The 13,683-nt window shown below is 43.0% G+C and overlaps 3 protein-coding genes across 3 annotated transcripts; all 3 read left to right on the forward strand.

The window, feature by feature from the left end:
- The first annotated feature begins 2,675 nt into the window (after positions 1–2,675).
- LOC126699770 (uncharacterized) lies at positions 2,676–3,131 on the forward strand. The gene has a single exon (XM_050397741.1). The coding sequence runs from the start codon at positions 2,676–2,678 to the stop codon at positions 3,129–3,131; it is 456 nt and encodes a 151-aa protein (XP_050253698.1).
- An 897-nt stretch (positions 3,132–4,028) lies between these two features.
- LOC126699779 (uncharacterized) lies at positions 4,029–4,463 on the forward strand. Its single transcript, XM_050397752.1, has one exon. The coding sequence runs from the start codon at positions 4,029–4,031 to the stop codon at positions 4,461–4,463; it is 435 nt and encodes a 144-aa protein (XP_050253709.1).
- A 7,927-nt stretch (positions 4,464–12,390) lies between these two features.
- On the forward strand, positions 12,391–13,311 carry LOC126706591 (uncharacterized). Its single transcript, XM_050406131.1, has 2 exons — positions 12,391–12,747; positions 12,902–13,311. Exons 1-2 carry the CDS (start codon positions 12,639–12,641, stop codon positions 13,168–13,170), a joined length of 378 nt encoding a protein of 125 aa, XP_050262088.1. The 5' UTR covers positions 12,391–12,638; the 3' UTR covers positions 13,171–13,311.
- The last annotated feature ends 372 nt before the right edge of the window (positions 13,312–13,683 follow it).

The raw sequence follows: 13,683 nt of genomic DNA on the forward strand, positions 1-13,683 counted from the left end.
CTCTCATGTGCCTTGGCTGGTGTAATGTACACTTGGTTATAGTGATCTTGTGAAGGAAAATGTTATTAATATTCATAATATGCTATCTTTTAGTTTTTTTTTTTTTCTGTATGAATATTATTCAAATGTCTTGTAGATGCTACTATATAGGTTGTATGAATATTGATATTTGTAAAAACCAATACAAAAATTAATTACAGTTAGTAAATAGCACCAAATTCTTACCAATAAGAAGGAAGCATTTGCTTTATTAAAAAAAATGACCTGCTCATAGTGTGGGTTATAATAAACTAACTAATTGTCTTGATGAACGATCTGGTATGAATTGGTTAGATCTCTTCCACACACATATAATCATATTTCTAACAACAAAAATAGAAATAAGAAATAGTAACACAAAAATTTTACTACAAAAGAAAATTAATTAAATCTAATAATAGGAAAGAAAATATGAGAATACAAATTTAATAATTCTTAAATAAATAAATAAATCAAAAAAAAAATTCGTAATAATTGTTTGATCGAGTGATTCGAAACCCAGGGATTGTGTATGCCCCATGAACTCCTTGGAAAAATAATAAAAAAACAAAATGAATAATAAGAATAAAAAAGGAGGGAATTTATTTTTTGAAGTGACGAGGGACTGAATTTGAGAGGAAAAAAAAAAACAAATAACCCTAAGAAATGATAGATACTTGGACATTCAAAATATTAATAATAATAATAAATAAACAAAAAGAAGTCATGAATCTCACCTTATTATTTATAGTGACCAAAAAATCTAAAGATGAGAGTCGTAGTATAATAAAACCGTTACCCATAATCATTCCTATATCTATCCAACAAACAAAATTTCAACCACCGTAAAATTCAACAAACAAAAAACAAAGAAGTTGATAAGAAGCTATTTCTATTTAAAAAAAAAAAAAAAAGTTTTGAAGAAGTTGATATAAACAAAAAGAAGAAGGAATTTATTTAAAATCAAATACCATAAAAATCAAGTTGTTAAGGTTAATTACATATATATATATATATATATATATATATGTAAGGGCAAAGGCCCAAAATCATGTAATGGGCCTTGGGCCCCATCCAAGACGATTAGCAATGTCTGAGGAGAGGAAGTGGATGCCAAAAGGATTTCCAACCCAGCTCTCGTGGATAGGGGGCGTTTGAAGGACAGACTAAGGAGGAATGCCTCCTCGAACGTGATGAGTATGGCTCAAATATGCACTCTGTCTACCAGAAGGACCCACCCCAACAGACATTAGCAATAGAGATGTGTCCCACAGACCCGTAGGAAAGAAGGAAACGGAAGATATCTAAGGAGAGGCTGTTGCTGCCGCATTAAATACATTACAGCTACTTTTCTGGCCGCATTAATGTGGAGAGGACCTATGGACAGTGCTGCCTTGGCCACCACAACTCACAGAAGACTAAAAGGGGGTGTCCGATGGGACAAGCACTCAAGTAAGGATCCAGATGATCAACAAATGTAAGGCCACGATGGCTTCAAGAAGGCTATATAAGAAATGGAGTCCCCATGAGGAAAGGGGATGGAAAAAGGGGGAGAGAAGAGAGGAGCAGTACAAACAACCATAACTTTCGAACAGGGACCGACATATATTCATCTTATCTCCTCGGACTGAGGATCTATGGATACTAACGTGTTTTACTTGTGTTCAACTATTATATAGCCCAATATTAACCACTGTCCAATTCGCTAAGACCTAGTTCTACAACCCATTCTCTACAAATTCATTGTTTCTGGGCTCCTTGGACCAAGACCTTATACCTTTTGGGCTTGGGCCACGAATTGTGACCCTACAATTGGTGCCGTCTGTGGAAAGAACTTGTGTCTCAGCAAGTGAAATGGTTAAATATGGAAGGATCAGGTCCGCGCCGAATAGAGCTCGCAGACACCTAATGGCAGGATAACTTTCTTAACCTCGAACGGGAAAGAGATCAAGACAAGCGACGAGAGGGTAGTGTACATACATCCCATACGAGCAGAAGCCATTCAAAGGGGAAAGGTCATGCATCCTAAAAGCGGGACGATAACAGAGCTCTACAGCAAGAAATTGATGACCTGAAGAGGAAGTTGCATCGAGCGCAGCGAAGGCATCCCTCCTCCAGCCCGGACACCGGCCTCCATAAATTCCTTTAAGCAGCTAACCCAGGCCTTTGGATCTCACTTCATCACGAGCAGTAGGGTTCCTCGACCCTTGGATTCCCTTCTGTCCTTATTCATGCGAGACAGGGAGACCCTAAAGGCCTACTCGGATAGGTATTGGGAGATGTATAATGAGATAAAGGGCAATTATGATGACGCTGCCATCAGTACCTTCAAGAGAGGCCTGTTGATCGAGCACGGTTTAAGGAAATCCCTGACGGGGAAACCAGTCACCAGCCTGCACCAGTTCATGGACCGAATCGACAAGTACAAGAGAGTCAAAGAGGACCAATAGGTGGGTAAGGGTAAAGCGAAGATTGTCCCTCAGGAGAGGAGGGACTTCAGGTCGAACCGATTTAGCAACAACAACCGACCGAGAAGAGACTACACGAAGCAACCTGGATCCGCCGGTGCGTAGACAGTCCACGCTGTGTTCCGGGATCCATTACATCAGATTTTGGAGAAAATCAGGAACGAAACATTCTTCAAATGGCCAAATAGGATGGCAGGCAACCCCACAAAACGCAATCAGAACCTATACTGTCAGTACCACCAAAAACCGAGGCACACCACCGAAGACTGCAGAAACCTGAAAAACCACTTGGACCAGTTGGTCCGAGAGGGAAAATTAAATCACCTCCTGCATCATTCCAGTGGCCAACAAGAACAGACGAATGTTAAGACACGGCGGGACACCTTGAGACCGCCTATAGGCACGATAAATGTCATTCTCGCCGCTCTAGGAAGGACCGGTTCTCATCCTTCCAGAGTAATGTTGGTAGCCCGACTTCCCGCTGAGGTTGACAACCGAGAGTCTAAGAAGGCTAAGAGGATGGCCTCACCTATGCTGGGATTCTTGGATAAGGATAAGGTCGAAACTATCCAACCCCACGATGATGCTCTAGTCGTCACGCTCAGGATTGGGGGATATGATGTGAAGAGAGTGTTAGTCGATTAGGGCAGTGCTGTGGAAGTGATGTACCCCGGCCTATGCAAGGGGCTGAATTTGAAACCCGAAGACTTGATGGCGTACGAATCCCCTTTGGTAAGCTTCGAAGGGAAAACCGTAACTCTGAAAGGTCATATTAGACTGCCCATACAAACAGGCTCGAATATAGTGGAGGTGGACTTCATAGTGGTGGACGCATATTCGCCCTACACAGCGATTGTAGCTAGACCTTGGCTTCATGCCCTAGGGGCTGTTTGCTCTACCTTGCACTAAAAGGTGAAGTACCCATCAGAGGATCAGGTCAAGGAAGTTGTAGGAGATCAAGCCATGGCTCAACAATGCATGGTGTCCGCCATCTCACGACGGCCGAGTGTCGAGCCCTCAACCTCTATTGAGAACGGCTTATAGCAATTAACAACCCCGGCCATGATTGGTGGGGGATCAGCCGAAGAGGCAAATTGTGAGGATTTAGAAAAAGTTCTTGTGGGCATTGATCCAGAAAGATTCTTTCAAGTTGACTCGGAACTACCTCCCCAAGAGAAAGAAATGCTAACTGATTTTCTCAGGGAAAATGTGGACATGTTTGCATAGGACGCTTACGAGGCCCCGGGGGTCGATCCAGACTTCATATGCCACCACTGTAACGTTATTCCATCTGTTGCGCCCAAGAACCAACCCCCTCAGCACCCGTCGAAAGAGCACGCTAATGCGATCAAGGAGGAGGTGATGAAACTTAAGAAAGCAGGGGCTATCAAAGAAGTTTTCTACCCTGAGTGGCTAGCCAATACTATCGTGGTGAAGAAGAAGAGCGGAAAATGGTGAGTCTGTGTAAAAGGCCAAATCCTCGCGAATCTGGTGGCTGAATTTGCTGAACCCTCACCAGAAGAAGAGGGAGGAATGCGAAGCATGGATGAAAAATCGATTGGAGCAATCTCTCTGCAAGGGCCCACCTGTTGGAAAGGGTACATCGATAACGCAGCAAATCAAAAGGGCTCTGGGGTGGGACTAGTACTGATTTCCCCCGAGGGGATTACCATTGAAAAATCGCTGAGACTAGGCTTCTCGACCACGAATAACGAGGCAGAATATGAAGCCCTGCTGGAAGGAATGGTCATGGTCGAGAAATTGGGCGGGAAGTCCGTAAACATGTTCTCGGACTCAAGACTTATTGTGGGTCAAGTAAATGGTGAATTAGAGGCAAGGGATGAAAGAATGCAAGAGTACCTAGACCAAGCTAAACGCCTGCGGTCATTTTTTGATCCTTTTAGCCTACTACACATATCCAAAAGCGGAAACACCAATGCCGATTCTTTGGCCATGCTGGCCACCTCCTCAGCTTAATGTTTACCTCGGGTTATACTTGTGGAAGATCTACACAGGCCCTCGGTGGTGAAGACGGAGGTGATCCATGTCCACGACGTCAGAGTGGGGCCTAGCTGGATGGACCCTTTAGTACTATTTATAAAAGAGGATGCCTTACCCGAAAAGAAGAGCGAAGCTGACAAGATTAGAAGAAAGGCATCTCGATTCTGGCTTTCCGAGGACCAGAAACTGTATAAACGCTCATTTTCAGGACCATACTTGCTTTGCGTGCACCCTAACGCCACGAAACTTATCTTGGAAGAGTTGCATGAAGGTATTTGCGAAAGCCATACAAGGGACAGGTCTTTATCCCATAGAGTCATAATCTAAGGATACTGGTGGCCAAACATGCAGAAAGAGGCACACGAATACGTGAAGAAGTGCGACCAATGCTAGAGGTTTGCCCCAAATATACATCAACCGAAGGGGATTCTCAATCCACTGTCCAGCCCTTGGCCACTTGCTCAGTGGGGCTTGGATATCGTCAGGCCATTTCCTAAAGCAGCAAGGAACAATAGATATCTGCTCGTCGGCACTGATTACTTCACCAAATGGGTCGAGGCCGAACCAGTAGCAAATATCAAAGATGTGGATGCCAAGAAATTTGTCTGAAGAAACATTGTCACCAGGTTCGGAGTCCCTCATACCCTAATCTCGGACAACGGTCTTCAGTTCGATAATAAGGCTTTCAGAAGGTACTGCAGCGAGTTGGAAATTGCGAATAGATACTCCATACTGGCTTACCCCCAGGGGAATGGGCAGGCTGAAGCCATTAACAAGGTCATAGTAAACAGGCTGAAGAAGAGGTTAGACGACGCGAAGGGAAGATGAGTGGAAGAGCTACCACATGTCCTGTGGACGTATCGAACCACACTCCCCAGATCAACGGGGGAGACCCCCTTTTTGATGACCTATGGGGCCGAGGCTGTCATTCCGCTAGAAAAAAACTTTCCGACACTGAAAACCAGCTCATTCTGTCCTAATGGCAACAATGAGCTGCTGGAAAAGAGTTTAGACCTTATCGAGGAAAGAAGGGAAAGGGTAACGGTCAAGCTCGCCTACTACCAACACAAGCTTAAACAAGGTTATGACGCCAAGGTAAAGCTAAGGCTATTAGCATCTGGGGACTTGGTATTAAGAAAAGTTCTGGGCTCTGCAAAAAATCCCGCATGGGGAAAACTCGGACCAAATTGGGAAGAGCCATATCGTATCACTTCCGTGGCCGGCATAAGGGCATACTTTTTAGAAGATTTGGATGAGTGTGTAGTACCACGCCCCTGGAATGTAAACAACCTGAAAATGTACTATTATTAATGAAAGTTCCCACTCTTGATATACCCTTCTATTGTGAAAAGCCTTTGTGTTACTTATCTCGCATTTTTATACAAGTATTAAACAGAACCCAAGTCCCGCATGGCTCCTCGGACCACAGGCTTAGGGGAAATTAATCACTTCGCATTTTTACCCAAGTATTAAACAAAACTCAAGTCTCGCATGGCTCCTCGGACCACAGGCTTGGGGAAAATGAATCACTTCGCATTTTTACCCAAGTATTAAACAGAACCCAAGTCCCGCGTGGCTCCTCGGACCACAGGCTTGGGGGAAATTAATCACTTCGCATTTTTATCCAAGTATTAAACAGAACCCAAGTCCCGCATGACTCCTCAAACCACAGGCTTGGGGGAAATTAATCACTTCGCATTTTTACCCAAGTATTAAACAGAACCCAAGTCCCGTGTGGCTCTTCGAACCACAGGCTTGGGGGAAATTAATCACTTCGCATTTTTACCCAAGTATTAAACAGAACCCAAGTCCCGCGTGGCTCCTCGGACCACAGGCTTGGGGGAAATTAATCACTTTGCATTTTTACCCAAGTATTAAACAGAACCCAAGTCCCGCGTGACTCCTTGGACCATAGGCTTGGGGGAAATTATCACTTTGCATCCCGCGTGGCTCCTCAAACCACAGGCTTGGGGGAAATTAATCACTTCGCATTTTTACCCAAGTATTAAACAGAACCCAAGTCCCGCGTGGCTCCTCGGACCACAGGTTTGGGGGAAATTAATCACTTTGCATTTTTATCCAAGTATTAAACAGAACCTAAGTCCCGCGTGGCTCCTCGGACCACAGGCTTGAGGGAAATTAGTCACTTCGCATTTTTACCTAAGTATTAAACAGAACCCAAGTCCCACGTAACTCCTCGGACCACAGGCTTGGGGGAAATTAATCACTTCGCATTTTTACCCAAGTATTAAACAGAACTTAAGTCCCGCGTGGCTCCTCGGACCACAGGCTTGGGGGAAATTAATCACTTCGCATTTTTACCCAAGTATTAAACAGAACCCAAGTCCTGTGTGGCTCCTCGGATCACAGGCTTGGGGGAAATTAATCACTTCACATTTTTACCCAAGTATTAAATAGAACCCAAGTCCCGCGTGGCTCCTCGGACCATAAGTTTGGGGGAAATTAATCACTTCACATTTTTATCCAAGTATTAAACAGAACCCAAGTCCCGCATGGCTCCTCGGACCACAGGCTTGGGGGAAATTAATCACTACGCATTTTTATCCAAGTATTAAATAGAACCCAAGTCCCTCCTGGCTCCTCAGATCACAAGCTTGGGGGAAATTAATCACTCAGAAAAGCACAAAGCACTGGGGAAGAATCTTTTTCCCTTGCTCATACTTAGCTATAATGAATTACCATTAGAAATCTAGCAAGACAGTCCAAATTCATTCATGACGACAATAAAGTTAAAGCAGTAAAATAAAGTCCAAAGAAGAAGAAATTATATCATTCATTAAACCACAAAAGAAGTTATCTTACAAGCTTTGGCAAAAGCCCAGGAAATGAAAGGCAGAACAAAACAATTACAAAAGAAAACCCTACGCTAAAATTCTAGGCTTTATCCTTGGTTGGGCTTTTCGCGACACCATCAATCTCGGGATGATCAACTCCGGCTTTGGATTTAGATTCAGCATCCTTGGCCCGTGAGACAACATCTTTGATTGTGAGGGCGTCCTCAGATGACTTGTCTTTGGCTGGTGGCTGTGCCTCTTCATCCGCCCCGTTCCCCTTAGGGACGACAGGATTAGGAATGGCAGTCAGGGCGGAAAGGAGCTTCTCAGGAGGATCTGAATCAGGATTCTCTCGAATATCCTCGGGGAAGAAGATATTCTCGATCCTCCTGAGCTTGGAGTCTGTAGGAACCCCCGCCCGGTCCATTGCTACTCCCCAGGACTCGGTGCAGTAGTCCCTGCAAACCACGGCCACTTCCTTGGTCAGCCTGGCCTCGGTATCCTTCACCCCATGCTCATAAGAGGCTACCACCGCAACCTCAGCAACCTCCCTGGCCACCCGAGCAGCCTCCTTCGCCTGTTGCATTTGCGCCTTAAGATCCAGGACCGCTTGCTTCTCGGTGGCTAGGTTTATTTCTGTTTGGTGAAGCTGCTGGCACATGTCCTCGGCCTGCCTCATTGTGGTCTTAAGGCCGGCCTCAGCGCTGTCCCGGGCCTTAATAGCCTCTTTAATCTTCTCACTTAGGCTCTCTTTTTCCAGCCTGAGGACACCAACAGCTTTCTTAGTGGCAAGGCAAGACTGAACCTCAGCGTTCACCTCTTCCCGGGAATTCTTCACCCACTCCTCGGCCACGAAGATTTGTTAGGTGACCTGCATAGAAGTAATGGAAGAATCATTAAAACGTAAATGACAAATAGATGAGCATAGAATAAGGAACCTGAACAAGGGAGAATCTTCGTTTTACCATAGCGAAATCCTTCTTCAATGACATGAAGAGGTCCGGTTGCCTCGTAGTTCGGAGCCCGTCCATGTCGCGAGGCAAGAGGCTGCTGCAAGGCCTCTACGAGATACGACGTCTGCCCCCGCTGGGACTCCCAAAGGGTCACATCCCAAGGGATGGAAGCGCCGTCCAATTCTAGCCGAGGAGACCAGGTGCACTGCCCCCTCCTATGTGCAGCCTCATCTTGGCTGTCAATGCTTCGTTCTCTTGTCTTTAGGCTCTTTGCCTTTTTTCTGCTGGTTGGCCTTTTGAGGGCCGACCTCCCCTTCCTCCAGTTCTTCGACTGGCCTTTTTCACCTCAAGTTTGGAATGGGTTGTAGTGCGGGGTCGGTGGAAGGAGGAGGAGGAGGAGGAGGAAGGCTGGCAGGAACTTGCTCCTTAGGGGCATCCTTGGAGGATTGCCCTTTGTTCCTGTTGGACATGAGGCCCCTCAGACCAAATCTTGGCTTTAGGTCCATGCCTTCCTCTTCAATTTCTTGGCTCGTGTCGATCTGAGCAACTACTAGTTTCGGAGAGTAAGCCGCCGAGAAGCGATCAAGATCCGAGCCGGAATCTGAAAGCTCTACGAGCCTTGTTAATACCTCGCCCTCTTCGTGAAAGTGGAAATAATCGATTTCGGCTTCAAGGGACGAGTGCGTGGAATCAATTCCCTCCCCTGGAACGGCTACCTCCTAGGGAACGCGATAAGTGGGCGGCTGGACTGGTGGTAAGTCTCTCCGAGCTAAGAAGCCCAGTTTAGAAACGTCAATACGGGCTAATCGGGGGCTCCCAGCCCCTATTGCCTGGCCCACATCCACGAAGGCACGAGAAAGAGGCTCGTAGTCCAAAATGAGGTGAGCGGCCCACAATTGCCCGTCCTCACTCACAAAGCTCTCAGACCTCAAGAGGTAGTTGAGAGCTTGGACGTTGACTAGACTGATCCTCGGGGTAGTGTGTACTTTGTCTACAAAACATCCAAAGGAAGGGTTACGTCAGTCCGAGAAAACAAGCAACCAAAACCAAGACCAAAACAAGTAAAGGGAAAGCTCAAAAGACTAAGATCCCTGCCGAGGGGCCTAATCCTAAAATGTCCCACCTGGTGCTCCCGCCTTAACTGGGCAGCGAAGACCATCGTGCCTTGCTCCGGAGACAATCAAATAATCGTCCTTCAAGCCTTTATTGGACTTGGGAAGGCAAGATATCAGTCTCATCTCGTCGGACTTGGATTTCAAGTAATACGACTCGGAAAGGTAGTGGCACTCATACAAGTGAACAACATCGTGCCAAGAGAGGCCGAGGTTCATCTGTTCATTCAGAGCGTCTACGCACCTTAGAATCCGGAACATGTTAGCGGCGCACTGGTGGGGGGCCAACCTATGGCCGCACAAGTAATCCCTAGTTATCCTACCCATGGGAATCTTCATCCCCCCTTCTATGAAAGCGATCATAGGAATGATGACCTACCCCGTCTCTCTCTAGGTTAGGATTTGGTCCGAGGAGCAATACTCTAGGCCCACTACTTGCGGGATATGGTACTTCGCCCTAAAGCCTTCCATACCGGCCGGAGAATCTACTAGGCTCTTAAACTTACCCATCCTATTAACCCTAAAGGGCACGGAGAAAGGTTTATAAACGAAAGAAGGCTGAGGAGAACAACAAAGAAGGGGAGTAAGGGAATATGGAGAAATAAAACTTACGGGAAATACGAGTTCTAAGTCTCTCAAGCTTTTAAAGGATCCGTCGGGAATCCTTACAGGAACGGCTATGGAAGTCAGGGACTTAGAGTATTTCGCGAGAGAAAATGCTGAAGTGCTCTGGAACGCTTGAATGTCTTTTCTAAAAAAGGGAAAGTAATCTCCCTCAGGAGCCTTATATAGTGAGGAAAAATGAACGGAATTACTCCTGCCCAAAGTCTAGAGGGATATCTACCGATGATTAAGCGCCCCACTGTTGGATGCGAGGGGACATAGAGCCGCCTGGTGCAATTAATGGCGCCTCGTGGACTACGAAACATTAGTAGCAATAATGAAGCACGTGAGACGGTACTCCCACACGCGTGAATCAAGGAATTGAGGTGACTTATCCATTAAATATCAAAATTCCCTTTTTTCCTCCTCGGATAAAAGAGAAAAACCAGAATTTTGAGGGGCTATTGTAGGGGCAAAGGCCCAAAATCATGTAATGGGCCTTAGGCCCTATCCGAGACGATTAGCAATGTCCAAGGAGAGGAAGTGGATGCCAAAAGGATTTCCAACCCAGCTCTCGTGGATAGGGGGCGTTTAAAGGACGGTCCGAGGAGGAATGCCTCCTTGGACGTGATGAGTATGGTTCAAATATGCACTCTGTCTACCAAAAGGGCCCACCCCAACAGACATTAGTAGTAGAGATGCGTCCCACAAACCCCTAGGAAAGAAGGAAACGGAAAATATCCAAGGAGAGGCTACTGTTGCCACATTAAATGCATTGCAGCTACTTTTCTGGCCGCATTAATGTGAAGAGGACCTGTGAACAGTGTTACCTTGGCCACCACAACTCACAGAAGGCTGAAAGGGGGTGTCCGATGGGACAAGCATTCAAGTAAGGATCCAGATGATCAACAAGTGTAAGGTCACGATGGCTTCAAAAAGGCTATATAAGAAAAGGAGTCCCCATGAGGAAAGGGGACGAAAAAAGGGAGAGAGAAGAGAGGAGTAGTACAAACAACCGTAACCTTCGAACAAGGACCAGCATATATTCATCTTATCTCCTTGAACTGAGGATCTATGGATACTAACATGTTTCACTTGTGTTCAACTGTTGTATAGTGCAATATTAAACACTATCCAATTCGCTAAGACCTAGTTCTACAGCTCATTCTCTGCAAATTCATTGTTTCTGGGCTCCTTGGACCAAGACCTCATACCTTTTGGGCTTGGGCCACGAATTGTAACCCTACAATATATATTGTCTGTTATACTGTAAAAATAAAGTTGTTAATGTTATTAGCTTTTTTTTAATCCAAAAATTTGATATTTATCCCAGATTTTTTTTTCAACCTATTTTTTTAAGGCTTTGTTGATAATTATATTTAGATAGATTCAACTGTAGGTTGTAGTTGTTTGGCACCAACTAACTAAATTTAATCTCTTTTTAAAATTTATAGGTTGCATGTTTTGTTAAAGCACTAATTGTTATTTTTTCTAAAGAAATTGATAAAGAACAAATAAATTGCTGTTTTTATTTAAAAATTGTTGCAATTTGGTGCAACTAGTTGGCGCAACAACGATTTCTAAGCCTTTTTGCAATTTAGTGCAATCACTTGGCACAATCATAGCTTCTAAACCTAGCTTTTACCATATAGTATACTAGCACGTGGCTAGTATAATATAATTACATATGATATGATATGGATCAACAATAATTTATGAAATTTGAGCGTGCGATGAGACTTTTTTTTTTTTTTTTTTGTGGGTCTAGTGTCATAATTTCCCTTTAAAAAAAAATTGGATAATTTTGTTTTGAAGACATGATTAGTAGGAGAGTGTCCTACTTTGTAGGCATTTTAAGTGGAGTTAGAAATATATTTTTACTAAGTTATCCTCAAATTTTGTCCCTATTAAGTGTAAAGTTTAAGGGTATTTCTGAACCACATAAAAATTCAATTCAAAAAAATGAATATTGCTTCTTTTTTTTTTCTTTTTTCTTTTTTTAGAGAGAAAAAGAAGAAGAATTTTGTTATTAATAGTATATATAATATGATATAATTTTGGATTCAACAACCGTGAAGATAAATATCATGGCTAATTGCCACTTGTACAGTTAGTCCAAATACGTAACTCGATCCAAAAAGCCAGCAAATTAATAACTTGTTTATTCAAATTTGACCCTATATGCAGTAGTACTTATAATTTAAGTATAATTTAAAGATAGATTCATAGGCTGTCATAGAGTTCTCTACGTTGGACTTGGATGACTAATATATTTAAATAAGTCTAATTGACTTCATTAATATGCCGACTTTTCTATCTGATAAATAGGCAGCAAAGAAGCACTTGTGTATTACATTGTCAAGAAAGTGATACATCTCATTTTCTCTCTCTGCCGCTCATCTATTAATTACTTCAATTTTGTTTTTTTGGCTTTGTTAATACTTCCCATCTCTCAAACGCCCTTGACCCAGCTCTTGAAGCAGACCATTCTTATTTTTTATTAAAAAAAAAAATTTATCCAAAAAAAAGCTCAATATTAATTGCGCACTTTAAAAGAGGAATAAACTCATCTCATAAACGCCTTGTCATTGAAAACCATTCAGAAATTAAATCATTGAGTTTCATTGTTTTGTTTGAACATTATGTTATTGAATTTCAACTACATAAACATATAAAATCTAAGGCAACATGGCTTCGTGCCTATCTTCTTTTTGTGTTTCAATAAAACCATCTATCAGGCACAAATACAATACTCGTCAAGGCGTGCAAGCAAGAGCTCAGAGCTTTAGTGATGAAGGTAACTCTCTCATTTGCCAATCTTTTTCATTTTGGACACTGCTGAAAAGTGATTTGAAAAGCTGGCACAAATTTCATTATTGCCTTTTCTTTTTTTCCTTACAAGTAATATTTAGCCCACGTTGATGTTATTTCATTTAATTTGTTTGGTACAGGGAGATCAAGAAATATTGTAGATTCAAATTTGAATGTTCTTAGAGAGAAGATAGAAATGGTTAAGATGAAGGAGAGGTTGGAGAGGTGTTGTAAATGTGAAAATGGATGGAATTATGTGGCTGGTTATGATTATAAACTCAAGAGAGAGAAAGATATGTGGAAGTTCTTTGAGCTCGTAGGTTTGGTTTCTGGGACTCTTGGTTTCACCTGTCTTAGTGGTACAGTCTGTCTCTTCCTTGTTTCCTTCTTTCTTCGTTTGATACAATGAGTTGGATGTTGTACAAAATGTAAATGAATCTCTCTTTCTGTTCTAGAAAAAAAGAAAAGAAAAAAAAGTCTCTCTCTCATTGTATATTTCTTAGGTTTGTGATACCATATTATTATTGGAACTTTCAAGATTTAGGGCTTTGTTGAGTTGTGGTTTACAGTGTTATAGCACAAGCTATCACCTGTCCGTTTTACAATGACAATGGATTCACCATTGGACTAAAATGTCAACGATAGCACTAGCTAGTATCCATATTGAGCTTTGCACCATGTGTTTTTCTTTTTTCTTTTTTCCCTTTTCTTTTCTTTTTTCATCATCTAAAGCAAAATTCACTTTGTGCAACGCAGTAATAGTATTTCTATCGGTTGTATGAGGCAAAGCATGCTAACATGAAATAGTGATAATTTTCTCTATCACCGTACGATATTTTTTTTCTTTCATGTTTAACGAGAATTTTTTTTTTTTTTAATCTACAGCCAATTGTAAATTCTTATTCTGTAACGTAGAGACAAT

The sequence above is a fragment of the Quercus robur genome, chromosome 2 (assembly GCF_932294415.1).
Source record: "Quercus robur chromosome 2, dhQueRobu3.1, whole genome shotgun sequence".
Classification (NCBI taxonomy): domain Eukaryota; kingdom Viridiplantae; phylum Streptophyta; class Magnoliopsida; order Fagales; family Fagaceae; genus Quercus; species Quercus robur.

What these genes read in the sequence shown, in the direction of transcription:
- LOC126699779 (XM_050397752.1), top strand. Translation starts at nt 4,029, where the DNA reads ATGGATGAAAAATCGATTGGAGCAATCTCTCTGCAAGGGCCCACCTGT.
- LOC126706591 (XM_050406131.1), top strand. Translation starts at nt 12,639, where the DNA reads ATGGCTTCGTGCCTATCTTCTTTTTGTGTTTCAATAAAACCATCTATC. An exon ending in TCAGAGCTTTAGTGATGAAG is followed by an intron (nt 12,748 to 12,901) that starts GTAACTCTCTCA and finishes TGTTTGGTACAG; the next exon opens with GGAGATCAAGAAATATTGTA.
- LOC126699770 (XM_050397741.1), top strand. Translation starts at nt 2,676, where the DNA reads ATGGCAGGCAACCCCACAAAACGCAATCAGAACCTATACTGTCAGTAC.